The following is a 19,260-nucleotide window of genomic DNA, read 5'->3' as shown; positions in this document are numbered from 1 at the left end:
CACAAAAATCTCTCAAGAATTGAGGAACTGGTCGGATCTGCCGCTCTCGCTCCTGGGAAGATGTCACTTGGTCAAAATGGTCAGCTTTGCCAGATTACTTTACCCAATGCAAACCATACCCCTGCTCCTACGCCATAAAGATATTAAACTTATTGAATCGGCTATCTCAAAATTCATATGGCATGGCAAGAGACCTCGCATAGCTTTGAAAAAACTTTTTCTTCCCAGGAGCGAGGATGGGGTTAGTCTTCCTAGTGTCAGGTTGTATAATTTAGCATGTTTATTGAGGACAAGTCTGGACTGGATATCACACTCTTCAAGGTACTCAAACTACTGTCTAGAATCTGCTATGGTACACCCCTTCTCCCTAGTGGCTCTTCTACACTGCAAATGGAAATCGATTACCCCCACGCTCCAACATAACCTGTTACTTAGAGATACTGTCATCGCCTGGAGGGAAATTCGAAAACTCCTTGGCCTATCCCCCTTCATGTCACGGCATCTTCCCATTCAAGGCAACCCCAGCTTCCCCGCAGGTTTGGACCATAAACCCTTCAAAGTTTGGCAGGATAAGGGACTTTCACTTTTCTCATCTATATGTGACTCTTCAACTGGCATCCCCCTATCTTTTGTAAAAATTGCCGAGGCTTTTGATCTGCCCAAATCCCATGTTTTCCACTACTGGCAATGCATCAACTACCTACGGTCCTCTTGCAGTGAGTCTTCGAAGCGTTTTTCCTCCACGTTTACTGACCGGCTGCTCCTGGAAGGTTCATATAAGATCTCGGACATTTACAAACCCCTGCTCCTTGAAGCCCTACCGTCAATATCATTCTCATCTGCCGCAAATTGGGGCAAGGACTTTCCCGACGAGGACCTAATACCCAAACTGCTGCACGGCTTCAATAAAGTCCAACGGATAACCCCTAACGAAATCTGGAAGGAAACCCAGCTTAAAATCCTCCACCGGGCTCACATCCCATATCTGCGATCATCGCATGACTCGAACGGGGCCTCCTGCCCCCTGTGCCGTCACCCGAAACCTTCTTTGGCACATCGGTTCTGGTCATGCTCATTTATCTCGACATTTTGGCACCAAGTCCTGGCCTACGTCTTTCAAATTACTCTACTGAGGCTGCCCAAAGATCCTCTCCTCCTCATATTTGGATACTGGGACCCCCTGCTACTTCAAAGATCTCAAGGGTCTGCCCCCCACCCCAATACTGCTCCGCCTCATCCACAGGCGCCCAAGAACTGGCCGCTACTCAGCTTCCTTGTTGCACGATGGGCGATCCTGAGGAACTGGATATCTCCTCTACCCCCCTCCATCACTCAAATCCAACGGGATCTTCTTCTCCTCCTCTACAAGGAGCGAGCCACCACAGACTTTCAGCGAGCTTCAGCAAAGGCCCGTTTCCTCTCAACTTGGGAACCTTTCATGTCCACTACGCTTTCTCAAGAGGACTTCTCCAATTTTGACCAATACTCCTTCTCATACTTTAAATCCCCTCCGCCTCTGTTCCCAGCTGGGGACCCGCCATCACCCGCTGCCCGATTCACCACTTCCAGATGACCTGAACTGCCTTAGATGATCCGGAGGTCACCGCCCCCCCTCCCCCCTTCTATGCCTCAATGGCTGCAGCTTATACCATGGTGCCCCCCCCCCACTTTTACTTTCAGTCCTTTTTCTTCTCCTTGTGTTCTATACTACACCATAATGTTTGCAATGTCTCTTATAGCTGTTGTTAGCGAATTATTATACACCAGCTTTAGATTTGATTTTATGCTTACCCTACAGATCCTACCAGTTAGTACTCCCATACTCTCATGTATATTTATCTGTCTACGTGGAGACAAATATCCTCTTTGACACCCCCCCCCTTCGGGGGGAGCGTGAACGAAAATTCCCACCCCACCCCCCTCCCCCTCAAAATCTCTCCAGGTACCCGACCTCGAAAACCTTGCCTCCACTATGTCACATGTACGTTCTCGCTAATCTAATGTCATTACATTTTCGGGGCTGCGTCCCCTCTTGCTACTTATTTCACGATGCCCTTGTCTTACCCTGTTCTGTTATAACTCTCGAAAACTCAATAAATACTTTTTGAAAAAAAAAAAAAAACTAAATGTTTTTGATTTTGCACTTTATCTATATATATTTATTTGGTTACTTACATATTTATTTATATTTATATTTATATTTATATCTGTGTGTAGGCAAAATAGCACTGTGTTTAATGTACATGCTCTAGAGAGCTGGATATTGATTTTTATTCACATCTTTTGATTTATTTATTTATTTTTGATGGCACAGTAGAGGTACACAGCATTATGCAAGTGTACACGTTCACGAGAGCTGGTTATTGCTATTTTTATAGTGACCTATCACCAGAGCTTTTTTTCTCAGAAAATAGGTGCAGGAACTCAACCACGACCCCGTTCAGATTTCAAAAACAGTAGAAGGGTCTTAAAGGGACATTAAATATCAGGATTGCATTACATACAGAGTGCAGAGTTCAGGGGGGTTACACACAGAGTGCAGAGCTGTCACTTGTAAACACAGAAACCAGAATTCTGTGTTTACAAGTGATTGTGGTGAGCAGGCACCAAAGGGGTCTGAGCCAAAGGTGGTGGAACTGAGTTCCCCCAAGTTCCCCCTGAAAAAAAGCCCTGCCTATCACGTACATTACTGTACTCTAGTCAGCACTATATTATTATATATGAGTATTATTCACTTTTTATTTAAGTTTAAGGGGTAAATTAATTATTTTAAACAAAGAAAAAATTGCGCCAACCAATAATAAACCAGTGAAGTCCTTTGTGTTTCCTATAAGTGAAACATAGAAAAAATGTGCACTATATGAGAGCATAAATAAAAAAAAAAAACTATTTAAAAAAAAACTATTTAAAAAATTTCTGTATCAAAGTCCATAGACGATAAGTCCAACCCGGACAGCACCCAGTGTGAAGATGATTGACAGTTGTGACCCGCCACCATATGGACTGAGGCTTACCAATAGGTAATTTGATAACAGCGTTATTCAAATTACTGCAGGATACTTCCAGAGTGCGGGATATCAGCCAGAAATACACCAGGTCATAGCCCCTTTAAGAGATCCACGACGGGATGCAGCAGGATACACTAACGGTATTCGTCCTCATAGCATGTCACAGCCCAGTCAATGCAAACATAAAAGGAAGGAGACCGCACATAGGGTAGTATGCACTAACAGGTTTTAATTAAAACGGTTAAAACTACTTACAGGCGAAGGTAAATAGGAAGCAGATAAACAATTGCCGGCCGGCATCTAACAGGAGCCCTTCCTGTACGCGGTGACGTCACTGCACTCCGTCCCAGACGCGTTTCGTCACAATATGACGTTCTCAATGGGAATGGGCTCTGCAGTGAACCACCGCTTAATATATCCAGACCTTGCTTTGACTGCCAGGAACCGGAAGTAACCAAATCGCCATTTTGAAAATGGGAAAACTAGTTATTTAGTGTGTGCGGGACCTTAAGTGCCCTTAACTACGTTGAAAACTAAAAAATAAAGAATATGTATATAAATAAGGCTAAAGACAGGGAGCTATCTCTTTATTAAAAGAGAGACAGTATTAAAGATATAAAGAATTACCTCCTCAAACATAACAAAGATCCATCAAATACACTGTTTTTAGGTATTGATAAATTTAAACCTAATTGGAGGGGGAGTGCTTTAGTTAGAGAAATTTCCAAGCTGGAAATGGCTTGGATACACCGGCTCAAGTGCTATATGCCTCATGGCCTAAACATAGACACTGATATAAATGCGTTTATAAATAATGCTTGATGTCATCATGATAGTTTTGTGTCTATACTACTGTTTAGAGCGATTTTGTATAGTGGTTTTTTATATATATTATAAGTATTTGTAAACTTTTTAGCCTCATTTTGACTTCACCAGGATGGGACCATTTTTCTATTTTTCACCCTTTTTTATTGGTTTTAATGAATAATGGGTTCACTATTTAAATTACACTATTAATGGTATGTCAATTTGGAGATGGGGGTTGGTTTAATCATGCTCCAATTTTTGACTAATTATTAATTTATATGAATATTAATGTATTTATATGATTATATGAATTTATACACAATTTTAATCCCTGTGGGGTTTCTATTTACGTTTAATTTTTCTTAAATTTTCTCAACATTCACCATTTGGTTTGTAGCATCCTGATTTATGTAAGTGTGAGGTATTGCTCACTCAGGTAAAATTATCCATAGGTCGGCAGTTCCAGCTCTGGCCACGAGAGGGACCGACTACATGTATTCAGGATGGATCTTTAATCTATGCACGTTTTGTAGTTAAATTCACTTATATGCACAAAACACAAATTCTTTATATCTTTAATACTGTCTCTCTTTTAATAAAGAGATAGCTCCCTGTCTTTAGCCTTATTTATATACATATTCTTTATTTTTTAGTTTTCAACGTAGTTAAGGGCACTTAAGGTCCCGCACACACTAAATAACTAGTTTTCCCATTTTCAAAATGGCGATTTGGTTACTTCCGGTTCCTGGCAGTCAAAGCGAGGTCTGGATATATTAAGCGGTGGTTCACTGCAGAGCCCATTCCCATTGAGAACGTCATATTGTGACGAAACGCGTCTGGGACGGAGTGCAGTGACGTCACCGCGTACAGGAAGGGCTCCTGTTAGATGCCGGCCGGCAATTGTTTATCTGCTTCCTATTTACCTTCGCCTGTAAGTAGTTTTAACCGTTTTAATTAAAACCTGTTAGTGCATACTACCCTATGTGCGGTCTCCTTCCTTTTATGTTTGCATTGACTGGGCTGTGACATGCTATGAGGACGAATACCGTTAGTGTATCCTGCTGCATCCCGTCGTGGATCTCTTAAAGGGGCTGTGACCTGGTGTATTTCTGGCTGATATCCCGCACTCTGGAAGTATCCTGCAGTAATTTGAATAACGCTGTTATCAAATTACCTATTGGTAAGCCTCAGTCCATATGGTGGCGGGTCACAACTGTCAATCATCTTCACACTGGGTGCTGTCCGGGTTGGACTTATCGTCTATGGACTTTGATACAGAAATTTTTTAAATAGTTTTTTTTTAAATAGTTTTTTTTTTTTTATTTATGCTCTCATATAGTGCACATTTTTTCTATGTTTCACTTATAGGAAACACAAAGGACTTCACTGGTTTATTATTGGTTGGCGCAATTTTTTCTTTGTTTTTTGTATTGTTTTGTGTTAGTTCACGCTATTGCAGCCTTCCTACTTATTCATTTAATTTTCATTCGATTAGCGCAATTTTCTCTTTTCAAATTAATTATTTTGTGACATCATATATTTAGACCAGCGCAGTAACAACACTTTTCTGCTTTCTTACCTAAACCTCCTTGAAGGTTTACACAGTACTGCAGCAGGCCAATAGAACATAATTTATTACCCATAATATATTCATTTGCGCCGGTGACAATCACTACTACTTTATTTGGCACACACTGCTGAGCTCTGACACTCCTTCCTGTGCATATACAGGTGAAACTCCAAAAAATAGAATATTGTGCAAAAGTTCATTTATTTCACTAATGCAACTTAAAAGGTGAAACTAATATATGAAATAGACTCATTACATGCAAAGCAAGATAGTTCAAGCCGTGATTTGTCATAATTGTGATGATTATGGCTTACAGCTCATGAATGCCCCAAATCCACAATCTCAGAAAATTGTAATATTGTGAAAAGGTGCAATATTCTAGGCTCAAAGTGTCCCACTCTAATCAGCAAATTAAGCCATAACACATGCAAAGGGTTCCTGAGCCTTTAAATGGTCTCTCTGTCTGGTTCAGTAGGAATCACAATCATGGGAAAGACTGCTGACCTGACAGTTGTGCAGAAAACCATCACTGGCACCCTCCATAAGGAGGGAAAGCCTCAAAAGGTAATTTCAAAACACGTTGGATGTTCCCAAAGTGCTGTATCAAAGCACATTAATAGAAAGTTATGTGGAAGGGAAAAGTGTGGAAGAAAAAGGTGCGCAAGCAGCAGAGATTACCACAGCCTGGATAGGATGGTCAGGAAAAGGCCATTCAAAAGTGTTGGGGATTTTCACAAGGAATTGGACTGAGACTGGAGTCAGTGCATCAAGAGCCACCACACACAGACGGATCCTGGACATGGGCTTCAAATGTATTCCTCTTGTCAAGCCACTCCTGAACAACAAACAACGTCAGAAGCATCTTAACTGGGCTAAAGAAAAACAGACCCGGTCTGTTGCTCAGTGGTCCAAAGTCCTCTTTTCTGATGAGAGCAAATTTTGTTTCTCATTTGGAAACCAAGGACCCAGAGTATGGAGGAAGAATGGACACACACACACACACACACTGCAAGATGCTTGAAGACCAGTGTGAAGTTTCCAGTCTGTGTTGATTTGGGGATCCATGTCATCTGCTGGTGTTGGTCCACTGTGCTTCATTAAGTCCAAGGTCAATGCAGCTGTCTACCAGGAGATTTTGGAGCACTTCATGTTTCCTTCCGCTGACGAGCTCTATGGTGATGCTGTCTTAATTTTCCAGTAGGACTTGGCACCTGTCCACATTGCCAAAAGCACCAAAACCTGGTTCAATGACCATGGGATTACTGTGCTTGATTGGCCAGCAAACTTGCCTGACCTGAACCCCATAGAGAATCTATGGAGCATTGCCTAGAGAAAGATGAGAGACTTGAGACCAAACAATGCAGAAGAGCTAAAGGCCGCTGTTGAAGCATCCTGGTCTTCCATAACACCTTAGCAGTTCCACAGGCTGATAGCTTCCATGCCACGCCACATTGAGGCAGTAATTGCTGCAAACGGGGCCCAAACCAATTACTGAATACATATGCATGCTTATACTTTTCAGAGGTCCGATATTGTTAAATCCTTGTTTTATTGATTGTATGTAATATTCAAATTTTCTGAGATTGTGGATTTGGGGTTTTCATGAGCTGTAAGCCATAATCATCACAATTATGACAAATCATGGCTTGAACTATCTTGCTTTGCATGTAATGAGTCTATCGCATATATTAGTTTCAGCTTGTAAGTTGCATTATTGAAATAAATGAACATTTGCATGATATTCAAATTTTTTCGAGTTTCACCTGTAAATTCAGGAGTGAGGCTCTGCACAGAGAGACCGGCCACATGGGAAAAGCAAAGGCTAACAGGTGAAGCTGCAACCCGATCCTAACCCAACCACCCACCCATGGGGCCATGTCCATCTCTCCTTCAGCTACCTTCTTGTCCAGCTGTCATCACAGGAGATAATCTGCAGAGAGGAGCCTGCCAATATGCAAGGAACTGCAGAGACAGATCTCCTGGAGACATCAGCCAAGGTATGCCAAGGCAGAACACTGCCTGATTTAGGGAGTAGGGACATAGTCTCCCACTGTGGATCACTAGGCACATTGCAGTATAAAAAGTCAGCACTTAAAGAGTCACCCTGGTAATACATGTGATTGCCATGGGTAATGGAAGCTTACAGTTAGTTAAAGTTTTAGCAAAGAAAGGGTATATGGACCCACGGGAAAAAGAGTGCTGCACACCCCTGATATGTCTTGAGAAAAGAGAAAGTTACCCCTAGGGGCTTTGTGCTGCAGCAAAAAATGAAAACGTACCATGAAATAAAAAATTATAAATTTATTAAATATAGAGTTCAAAAAGCCCCAAACAAGGGGGACTCAAGATATGAGCTTATGACAACAGAGGTTATACATAGCGAATAAAAACAGAGAATAGAACAAATACAGACATAGCATAACAGTACTGTGGAGTTATACAAAATACTATGGGCGAAAAAACACCCCTACGCGTTTCGACCTTTTGAAAGTAACGGTCTTCTTCAGGGAGTATTGGTTAGACGCTGCCATAGGTTCTATAAAAAGAATACATACAAAAAGATACATGCAGATGAGTGGAACATCATAACAACAGAACATGGGGAGGCCCGCCACCCACAGCCATATAAGTAGATGGCGGGATGCGGGTGTTCCTCCTGTAAATATGGACTGATGTAAAAAGTACCATTGCCACTCACCCAGGGGCGTCCACTCGAAGGCGTAGATCCGGACCAGGTGAACCAATACCGCACCATCAAACTTCCCACGGGGGTATCGGGGGTGAAACAAAGGGGAGAGGAGCTCCCCTAGGTCAGTGTGGAAAAAGACTCCGAATTCCAAAACACCAACGGGAGAGGTACCACCCGGGCCCACGAGAGGTCAACGAATAGCGCGCCGAAGGGTCGCGCCCCGAGGCGGGCCGGGGAGGGGGGATTGGGGGGTAATCCGCCACCAAAGGGGGGGGGCGGAGGGGGAGAACGGGGCCGGGCAGGGAAGGGGCACAGAGGGGGGGGAGGGGGGAGAGGGGGGGGCGAGAGACCCCCAACAACAAAGCCGGGGATGGCAGATGAAAGCCAAACAGGGGTGGGGGCGAGCACCCGTAACCGGCTGGGCCAGGGGGGGGCCAGCACCGCCGCACGAAGCCGGGATGGGTAGGTTGGGGTGCGGTTAAGCACTTCCCTCCTGAAATTGCGATGAAGGCCCTGTAAGAGAATACACACAAATATATATGAAGCTGAAAAGTGTGTCTGAAAATAAAAAACTAAAAAATAAATAAAAAAGAAAATAAACTAATAAATGTGAGTACATGCCGGGCTGAGCAGGAAGCCTGATGTATCAGCAAGGAGATTAGATGAGCGAAGGACATGCACAGGTAGAAGAAGGGAATGTGAAAATAGAAAAAAAGAAAAAAAGGGGGGGGGGGGGGGAAAGGGGGGGGGGGGGGAAACAGGGGGAAAAAGAAGGAGAGGGAAACTGTGCAAAAAGGTGAGATATGGCGTGAGGGCAAAGCTGAAGAGGTCAGTGCGGTGAAAAAGAATGAAATAGGAAATGGAATATGGAAAATGAAAGGAGTGTTGGGTGACTGAGGGAGTCACGATAAAAATGCAGTGTATAAAATGGTGAAAAGAATGTGGGAAGTGTGTGTGAAGGAATGGAAAGGGGGCATTATTTAGTGCCAACATCATGGGATTGTGGCCGGCAGAACAACATGTTTTAAAAAAAAAAAAAAAAATGGCAACTGAAGGTACTGTAGCTGGCAGCTTGGGCGGGAAAAACGTGACTTTCAAAGGATGAGTCATGTTGCTGGGCAAATTAGGCTTCTGAGTCACGTGTTTCCCGGGCTTTAGCAGGTGTTTCAAACTCACGTGTTTCCCGGGCTTTCTACATGTGTTTGAAATCACATGTTTCCCGGGCTTTGTACACGTGCGGGGGGCTATATAAGCCCACCGCTCTGAAGGGTTTTTCAGTCAAGGCCTGGTACGGCATAGTGTGCTTCCCCCCCCCTTTTTATCTCTCTTACCTCAGGTCATGAAGGATCTCATCAGGCGACTCCTGGAGCGAGCAGCGGAGGACGGCGGGGAAGAATGGCTGAAGAAGTGCCTGGCGGAGATGGAGGCTGAACCTGCCCTTGTCGCGGAGGAAGATGGAGAAGTTGCGGGTCCGTCGGATGCTTTTCAGCAACCGCTTCTACCTCAGACACCATCTCTCCCTTACAGGTGTTCCAGGACCCAGCCACCCGAGCGCTCCCTTGCTGTCTCTGCGGCCCGTGAGGATGAGGTTTCCAGCCTGGGCGGAACTTCCGACACCACCCCTCAACGCAGCAGCCTGCGAATACAGAAGAAGAGGAGGACGGCCTCTCCATCTCCGGTGCGCGTCACGACGGGGAGGGGTAGAGGCCGTCAATCACCAGTGAAGGGAAGGAGGGATCTTTTTTCTTTGCAGGTTCCTATGGAGGAGCAGACAGCGTCACCAGTGGCCAGGCAGACTCAGCTGGACAATGTGACGGCTCCTCAGCGGCTAGAATTCCTTTCTAGGCCGGCTAGCAGCTCACAGAGAGATGACAGCTCAGCGTCCCAAGCTGGAGCAGCGACATCTAGTGGTGAGTTAGGAAACCAGTTGATTTTAAAGCAATTATTGGAATCTGTTAATAATTTAAAAAATGTTATTGCTAGTCAGTCACAATTATCCCCTGCTAATGTTTGGTCAGCACAGGCTTTACCTACAATTTCTCAGTCTGCTATTGCTGTTAATGATAGCAGTTTTGATTCTTTTCTTAATAATCCTACTTCCTCTCAGATCCCTGAAATTTCCTTTAAAGAGCCTCTCCCATGTGAAATCTCTCCTTTGGGTTTTCACTTGTCCACAAATATAAAAGAAAAAATTTGGAAAGGCGACTTTATTGAATTATTAGCTTTACTCCCTGGTAAGGAATTTTCGGGAAAAAGCGACAAAAAAATGGACGAGTTATCAGAAGATAGACGTCGTACTGCTCCAAAATCTTTTTACAATTGGTTACAAGCCTTTTGTATTTATTCTTCCATTTTAGGTGAAAAATTCCCGGATAAGTGTAGTGGTCTATTCCAACATTTGGAGAATATACTTGAAGCGTATAGGAATTTCGGGGGTTTCGGGTGGTATAATTACGATGAATCATTTCGACAGAAGATGTCAGTGTATCCTAATTTAAGATGGGGTATGAAGGATGTAGGTTTATGGTTGAACCTGATCCTTCCGCAGAAACCAGTTTTTTCAAGACAGTTACCAGCGCAGAATGTACCGCCCACTTATAAGAAAGGTATTTGTTTTGCATTTAATGAGTCTCAGTGCAAATGGTCAACGTCGTGCAGATACAAGCACGAGTGTTCCTTTTGTTTCGGGACTCATCCTGTCTCAAAATGTTTCAAAAGAAATTTTCCTGCACAAGGTAGAGAAAACTCTAAAGGCTTGCACTCCGGTGAATCTGCAAAACATGTACCCGTGGCTAATGCGGTACCCAGACAGGGAGAAAGCTGAGGTTTTAATTAATGGATTTTCCTCAGGTTTCACCCTTCCAATTTTTTCAGGGGTCGGCTGCAGCTTAGTAAGTAATTTGAAATCGGTTTTGACACATAGTGAGGTGGTGAGAAAAAAATTAATGAAAGAAATTACAGCAGGAAGGGTCGCGGGCCCTTTTGTTTTTCCTCCATTTAAGAATTTTCGTATTTCCCCTTTGGGCATTGTACCCAAAAAGGAGCCCAATTCTTATCGTTTAATTCATCACCTTTCATACCCAAAGGGTGATTCATTGAACGACGAGATTGATGATTCGTTGGCTTCTGTATCTTACGCAAGTTTCGACGACGCAATTAGGTTAATAAAAAAATTTGGTAACGGGGCATTGTTAGCAAAGACTGATATTGAATCTGCATTCAGACTGCTCCCCATTGCCCCTGAATGTTTTAATTCTCTAGGTTTCTGTTTTGAAGGAAAATATTTTTACGATATGTGTCTCCCTATGGGGTGTTCCTTATCGTGTAGATATTTTGAGACTTTTGCTACTTTTTTGCAATGGGTCGTCTCATACGAGGCTGGCTACAACGGGATTATCCACTATTTGGATGACTTTCTGATCGTAGGACCCCCTGATTCTCCTATTTGTCTTTTAATGCTAGAATTATTTTTGAACATTTCTAAGTTTTTTGGTGTGCCAATAGCCACTGAAAAAACTGTTTTTCCGGTCACGGTTATAGAATTCCTTGGGATCAGTATTGATACTAGGTTGTGTCAATATCAGCTCCCTTTGGTTAAAATAACTAGGATTCAGAATACGATTTATCTTTTTTTGCGTCGGAGGAAAGTATTGTTAAAAGAGTTACAGTCTTTTCTAGGTCTTCTGGCTTTCGCCACTAGGGTAATGCCAGTTGGCAGAATTTTTTCCAGGCGATTGTCTATGGCCATGTCTGGCCTTAAATCTCCGTTTTCCCATATCCGTCTTACTTCGGATCTGAAAGATGACCTTTTGGTCTGGTCGCAGTTTTTATCTGATTATAATGGTCGTACTTTTTTCCAAGAAGATTTTATTTTTTCAGCCGATCTTGATCTTTACACGGATGCAGCAGGCTCGCTAGGTTTCGCAGCAATCTGGGGCACCCATTGGTGCTGCGGTTCGTGGCCCCCATTCTGGGTTGCCAATAAGGCAACCAAGAATATAGTGCTCCTCGAGTTATTCCCCATAGTAGTTGCTTTTGAATTATGGGGAAAATTTTTCAGTAACAAACGAATTTTAGTACATTCAGATAATAAGGGTGTTATCTTCGCTTTAAACTGTCTCTCTTCTAAATCCATATTCGTTATAAAATTATTAAGATATCTGGTTTTACTATGTTTAAGGTTTAACATTTGGGTGAAAGCAAAACATGTTCCTGGAAAAAGTAATCTGATAGCTGATAGCCTGTCTCGTTTTCAGATGGCTCGTTTCAGACAGCTTTTTCCAGAAGCGGATCAGGTTGGATGCACCTGCCCGAGTCAGCTTTGGGATCTGATTTAGCCCCTATTGTTTCGGCTATCAGGGGCTCGATTGCTTCCAAAACATGGATCGAGTACTCGGTTGCATGGAGAAAGTGGCTCTTGTTCGCCGAGGAATTGGGTTTAGCTGGTTTCTCATGTACCGAACAAACGGTCCTTGCTTTTATTTGTTCACTTATGCAACAGAAGTTATCTTTTAATTATATTAACAAGAGCCTGGCAGGAATTTCCTTTTTTCTAAAATTACACAATCTCCCAGCGTGTAACAGTTTCTTTTCGGTTCGTCAGGCTTTAAAGGGATACAGAAGACAGACTTTTACGCCTGACACACGTAGGCCCGTTTCATTAGAACTTTTAAGAAAAATTTGTTTAAATACACCTAAGGTGTGTATTTCGGAATTCGAAGCATTATTATTTCATACAGCATTTGTGCTAATTTTCTTTGCTGCTCTTCGAATTTCGGAGCTAGTTCCTAATAATAAAAAAAGTAGTTCAGGTTTAAAATTTAGTGAAGTACGCGTTTCTCAAGGAAAAGTTCTGGTTTTTATTAGTAAATCCAAAACGGATGTGTTAGGTAAAGGGCATTGGCTCACGTTGCATGCATGTGGGGATCATATCATTTGCCCTTACTTAGTCATTTCTAGATACATTTCCGTAAGACCTTCTTGTATAGGTAATTTTCTGGTTCATTTAGATTCATCCCCAGTAACAAGGTTTCAATTTTCTGCCATTTTCAGGCGATGCCTGATTTCTTTAGACCTTGGTCACTTAAAATTTTCATCCCATTCATTTCGCATCGGAGCTGCTACGGAAGCTGCTAGGTTGGGCCTAAATGAGTCTGTAATTATGAGTTTGGGTAGATGGGAGTCAAAGAGGTTTGGTTTATATATCCGTCCTAATCTTTCTCTCTGATTCTAGGTTCATTATCCTCCATCTGGATCATTGGACATTCATTTGTTCATTGGGCTCACATCCGGGCGTGTCAACGATGTTACTCTTCTAACCTGTCTTTGCCTCCTGACTCTTTTAAGATTTTTTGGAAAGGTATTCGTGGTTTGCGTTGGGACAATCTTTGTCACCACATTTCTATTTTATCTCACAGTTTACCTTATCCTGATATTTTGATAATCCACCTTGGGGGTAATGACATAGGAAAGTATTCAACTTTAGATTTGATCTTTAAAATTAAGCGCGATTTGCAGCATATTCATTTGTCCTTTCCTAGTACTAGAATAATCTTTTCTGAAATGATTCCGCGTTTTCTCTGGCTATCTTTCCCGGAGAATAGGTCTCTGGAGAAGATTCGGAGGCGTGTTAATCATTCAATTGAGAAATTTATGCCTATATTGAACAGTTTTTCTTATAGGCACACTGAGTTGGAAGGAGGTTTTTCTGGTCTCTATAGGTCTGATGGTATCCACCTATCTGACATAGGTTTGGATATCTTCAATTCGGATCTCCAGAATATGGTAGAAATGGCCACGGTGCTGGGGTAGGCCGTTTTTTGTCAGCCGACAAAAACCGGCTGGTGGGGACTTTGTATTTATTAGTTATGGTATTCGCTCGAGTTCTATGACTGAGCGAGATCTTAAGAGATGATTAAAGTTTGGAAAATGTTATATTAAGAATTTAAATAATATTGAAAATGTTACTATTAGAATTTTAGTAATATTAAATGGAATATTTATGATTATATAGATTTATTTATACCAATAACGGTGCCGCGGCCATTTCTACTACCAAAATAAAAAAAAAAAAAAAAAATGAAAGGATTTATTTATTTATTTATTCAATAAAGTTATTTAAATTATTTTGGTCTATGTTTTTTATTCAAATCATTAGAAGTTAAGTTGTCTTGTACGGCCTACACTCCCATGGAAAGGGGGCATTATTTAGTGCCAACATCATGGGATTGTGGCCGGCAGAACAACATGTTTTAAAAAAAAAAAAAAAAATGGCAACTGAAGGTACTGTAGCTGGCAGCTTGGGCGGGAAAAACGTGACTTTCAAAGGATGAGTCATGTTGCTGGGCAAATTAGGCTTCTGAGTCACGTGTTTCCCGGGCTTTAGCAGGTGTTTCAAACTCACGTGTTTCCCGGGCTTTCTACATGTGTTTGAAATCACATGTTTCCCGGGCTTTGTACACGTGCGGGGGGCTATATAAGCCCACCGCTCTGAAGGGTTTTTCAGTCAAGGCCTGGTACGGCATAGTGTGCTTCCCCTCCCTCCCTCCCTGTCGCAGCACCTTATGTGGTATGTCACCCTTGAAATCAAGGGGGGACTTTGTATTTATTAGTTATGGTATTCGCTCGAGTTCTATGACTGAGCGAGATCTTAAGAGATGATTAAAGTTTGGAAAATGTTATATTAAGAATTTAAATAATATTGAAAATGTTACTATTAGAATTTTAGTAATATTAAATGGAATATTTATGATTATATAGATTTATTTATACCAATAACGGTGCCGCGGCCATTTCTACTACCAAAATAAAAAAAAAAAAAAAAAATGAAAGGATTTATTTATTTATTTATTCAATAAAGTTATTTAAATTATTTTGGTCTATGTTTTTTATTCAAATCATTAGAAGTTAAGTTGTCTTGTACGGCCTACACTCCCATGGAGTGAAAACGCAGTGAAAAGTGAAGGAGCAAAGAAAAAATAATAAAATAAAATAAGGTGAATATCAAGAGGGAAGGAAAGAAGGGGTGAGGAAGAAAAAAAGTGTAAAGGTGAAAGGTGAGAGGTGAAAAGAAAAAGGACACAAAATATACTAATGATGATAATGGATGTGACTACGGATGTATAAGTGACATGTGATGTGTGTACAAATGCATGGGACTAAAAAAGACAAACAAGTGAATGAAAGGGAAGTGAGGAAAAAAAAACGAGAAAAAGGGCTAATAGAGACACATGAATAGTGATGGAATAGGAATACCTGTGCTATCTGTGATGCTCACAGAAAATAGAAAGTCGGATAGTGCAATGGTTAGAACTGTAGCCTTCCTGTTAAGGAAGAATGTTGAGACACCTTTAAAGGAGGTGCTGACATCTGTTAATGAAATAACAAGAAATAAACAAATAAGAATATAAGTAAAAAATGCCAGAGTGGATGGCAAGTCTGCAGGAAAAAGAGAGCGGAGCTCAAGCTCCTCCCGAGGGAGGACCCTCAGGCGATTACGAACACCTGCCCTAGTGGTGGGTGTGTCTCTCGGGCCGACTGGTGTCCATCCGGGCCCGCCCTCCACTTATTATGGGGTGGGGTTGCCACAGGTGCTGAGGGAGTGCACTCCCCCACCTGCTTAGACATACCCTATATAAACAGCCAGCCCCATCGGGATAAACCCAGATCCCACGGCGACTGATTTTGGTGGTCATTACAGACTTTGGCTGCAGGAGGGTAGGTGGGAGCTTGAGCTCCGCTCTCTTTTTCCTGCAGACTTGCCATCCACTCTGGCATTTTTTACTTATATTCTTATTTGTTTATTTCTTGTTATTTCATTAACAGATGTCAGCACCTCCTTTAAAGGTGTCTCAACATTCTTCCTTAACAGGAAGGCTACAGTTCTAACCATTGCACTATCCGATTTTCTGTGAGCATCACAGATAGCACAGGTATTCCTATTCCATCACTATTCATGTGTCTCTATTAGCCCTTTTTCTCGTTTTTTTTTTTCCTCACTTCCCTTTCATTCACTTGTTTGTCTTTTTTAGTCCCATGCATTTGTACACACATCACATGTCACTTATACATCCGTAGTCACATCCATTATCATCATTAGTATATTTTGTGTCCTTTTTCTTTTCACCTCTCACCTTTCACCTTTACACTTTTTTTCTTCCTCACCCCTTCTTTCCTTCCCTCTTGATATTCACCTTATTTTATTATTTTTTCTTTGCTCCTTCACTTTTCACTGCGTTTTCACTCCATTCCTTCACACACACTTCCCACATTCTTTTCACCATTTTATACACTGCATTTTTATCGTGACTCCCTCAGTCACCCAACACTCCTTTCATTTTCCATATTCCATTTCCTATTTCATTCTTTTTCACCGCACTGACCTCTTCAGCTTTGCCCTCACGCCATATCTCACCTTTTTGCACAGTTTCCCTCTCCTTCTTTTTCCCCCTGTTTTCCCCCCCCCCCCTTCCCCCCCCCCCCCCCTTTTTTTCTTTTTTTCTATTTTCACATTCCCTTCTTCTACCTGTGCATGTCCTTCGCTCATCTAATCTCCTTGCTGATACATCAGGCTTCCTGCTCAGCCCGGCATGTACTCACATTTATTAGTTTATTTTCTTTTTTATTTATTTTTTAGTTTTTTATTTTCAGACACACTTTTCAGCTTCATATATATTTGTGTGTATTCTCTTACAGGGCCTTCATCGCAATTTCAGGAGGGAAGTGCTTAACCGCACCCCAACCTACCCATCCCGGCTTCGTGCGGCGGTGCTGGCCCCCCCCTGGCCCAGCCGGTTACGGGTGCTCGCCCCCACCCCTGTTTGGCTTTCATCTGCCATCCCCGGCTTTGTTGTTGGGGGTCTCTCCCCCCCCCTCTCCCCCCTCCCCCCCCCTCTGTGCCCCTTCCCTGCCCGGCCCCGTTCTCCCCCTCCGCCCCCCCCCTTTGGTGGCGGATTACCCCCCAATCCCCCCCCCCCCGGCCCGCCTCGGGGCGCGACCCTTCGGCGCGCTATTCGTTGACCTCTCGTGGGCCCGGGTGGTACCTCTCCCGTTGGTGTTTTGGAATTCGGAGTCTTTTTCCACACTGACCTAGGGGAGCTCCTCTCCCCTTTGTTTCACCCCCGATACCCCCGTGGGAAGTTTGATGGTGCGGTATTGGTTCACCTGGTCCGGATCTACGCCTTCGAGTGGACGCCCCTGGGTGAGTGGCAATGGTACTTTTTACATCAGTCCATATTTACAGGAGGAACACCCGCATCCCACCATCTACTTATATGGCTGTGGGTGGCGGGCCTCCCCATGTTCTGTTGTTATGATGTTCCACTCATCTGCATGTATCTTTTTGTATGTATTCTTTTTATAGAACCTATGGCAGCGTCTAACCAATACTCCCTGAAGAAGACCGTTACTTTCAAAAGGTCGAAACGCGTAGGGGTGTTTTTTCGCCCATAGTATTTTGTATAACTCCACAGTACTGTTATGCTATGTCTGTATTTGTTCTATTCTCTGTTTTTATTCGCTATGTATAACCTCTGTTGTCATAAGCTCATATCTTGAGTCCCCCGTGTTTGGGGCTTTTTGAACTCTATATTTAATAAATTTATAATTTTTTATTTCATGGTACGTTTTCATTTTTTGCTGCAGCACAAAGCCCCTAGGGGTAACTTTCTCTTTTCTCACAGTTAGTTAAAGTAGGTCAGTAGCATGTACCTATGTCAGATAGGACAGACTCTAGAAGTGAGAGAGGGGTGTTCTGTACTCCTTTTACAAGCTGTCACTCTCCCATAGCAACAGGCGCAGACTCGCACTGCCAAGGTTCTCATCCCGTGAAAAGGTATGGGAAGCCAAGAGTTAGGTGGGTGCGCACGTGGAGCCCGTGCTAGGTGCACAGCAGGGCCCCATTGCGCTACTGGGGGAAGGGTAGTGGAAAACGCTGGACAGGTGGATGTGAACAAGGCTCAGCGTGTCCCTCCTGAATGCAAGCTACAGTGAGAGGTTCACACTGACACTGACTATCGGGACCCAATACTTAACTGGAGGAGAGTTTACACTGTGTACGTTCATCTCTGAGAGTAGATGCCTGCCTTAAAGGCTGAGTATTTTCCCCACGGCTGCCTCAGACCGGGCATTGATGGAAATGGCACAGATCAGAAGTACCCCATGCTTAGAGCAGAGTGACCCTTATACAGGTGCCTACCGTAGCCCAGAGCAACCCACCTAGATGGTAGCCCTCTCATGTGACCCAGACTTGGCGCCCAAAAAGTTAATGGGAAAGCATAGAGGACAGGTCTATCATCACCCGCCTATCCCTTACAAGCTACGGAAACATTTTGTGACATTTTTAGAGTGTCAGAGCACCAGAATAGACTGCTAAAGTTGAATCACAAAATAGGATTTACCCTGCAGCAAACATTAGAAATTTGTCAGCAGCAAAAACAATATGTGGCACTTTTATAGTACTGGTGAACCGGAATAGGCCACAAACTTGGAGACACAAAGCAGTATTTACTCTGCAGCAAACATTACAGAGTTTATCTGAGGTCCATCTGTAGAAGCATTGTTTTGCACCCTTATGCCTCGTTTCCACTGAGCGGAATGGTTTGGGTCGGTACAGTTTGGAATGGTTAGAATGGTCCGGTCTATTCTGGTGAGCGTTTCCACTGCAATTCGGACCGTCAGGGGCCATACAGGGTTTAGAAAAAATGCCTAGCGTGTCCACCAATCAGTGGAATGTATTTTAGCTCCGCCCTAACCAAACCGTTCCATTTTCTATGGCCCCACATCTGAAGCAGGACCCAGAATGGTGTGGTACGGTTCGGTTTTATGACACACTTTCATAATGGAAACACCCAAAATAGCGTACCGAACCGATCAGCTCAGTGGAAACGATGCATTACAGTGCCATAGCACTGAAATTAGCTGCAAACCTGGAGAGATAAAACAGGTTCTACACTCAAGAAAACCATATAAATTTGACAGCTAAGGTAAGGTGACCAGATTTTTAAAATGAAATCAGGGGACATATTTTTTTTTTTGTTGCAAATGGTAAACTATTTTATAAACATATGTTCCTTACATTATATATTCAGTGTATGTGTTTATGGAATGATTGTATGATATATACATTATTTCTCACATTTCGTTCATGAGATAAATAAAATATACTTCTTAGAATTTTTGGGGATATG

General features: G+C 42.8%; 1 protein-coding gene and 2 long non-coding RNA genes across 3 annotated transcripts; all 3 read left to right on the top strand.

Moving 5' to 3' along the window:
• The first annotated feature begins 9,082 nt into the window (after positions 1 to 9,082).
• On the top strand, positions 9,083 to 14,136 carry LOC120937580. The gene is made up of 2 exons (XM_040350921.1): positions 9,083 to 9,984; positions 13,308 to 14,136. Exons 1-2 carry the CDS (start codon positions 9,414 to 9,416, stop codon positions 13,883 to 13,885), a joined length of 1,149 nt encoding a protein of 382 aa, XP_040206855.1. The 5' UTR covers positions 9,083 to 9,413; the 3' UTR covers positions 13,886 to 14,136.
• A 1,526-nt stretch (positions 14,137 to 15,662) lies between these two features.
• LOC120935429 lies at positions 15,663 to 16,935 on the top strand. The gene is made up of 3 exons (XR_005748479.1): positions 15,663 to 15,790; positions 15,899 to 16,005; positions 16,769 to 16,935. It is a non-coding gene; the product is annotated as an uncharacterized LOC120935429 (long non-coding RNA).
• A 125-nt stretch (positions 16,936 to 17,060) lies between these two features.
• Positions 17,061 to 17,685, top strand: LOC120935428. The gene is made up of 2 exons (XR_005748478.1): positions 17,061 to 17,273; positions 17,436 to 17,685. It is a non-coding gene; the product is annotated as an uncharacterized LOC120935428 (long non-coding RNA).
• Positions 17,686 to 19,260: the final 1,575 nt, after the last annotated feature.

The sequence above is a fragment of the Rana temporaria genome, chromosome 4 (assembly GCF_905171775.1).
Source record: "Rana temporaria chromosome 4, aRanTem1.1, whole genome shotgun sequence".
In the NCBI taxonomy this organism is placed as follows: Eukaryota; Metazoa; Chordata; class Amphibia; order Anura; family Ranidae; genus Rana; species Rana temporaria.
Note: the sequence above shows the minus strand (reverse complement) of the source record. Positions and strands in the feature narration are given on the sequence as shown.

Excerpts from the sequence above, each read along its gene's own strand:
- LOC120937580 (XM_040350921.1), top strand. The coding sequence starts at position 9,414 with ATGAAGGATCTCATCAGGCGACTCCTGGAGCGAGCAGCGGAGGACGGC. Across the intron at positions 9,985-13,307 it reads TGGAGCAGCGACATCTAGTG|GTTCATTATCCTCCATCTGG; the intron begins GTGAGTTAGGAA and ends CTCTGATTCTAG.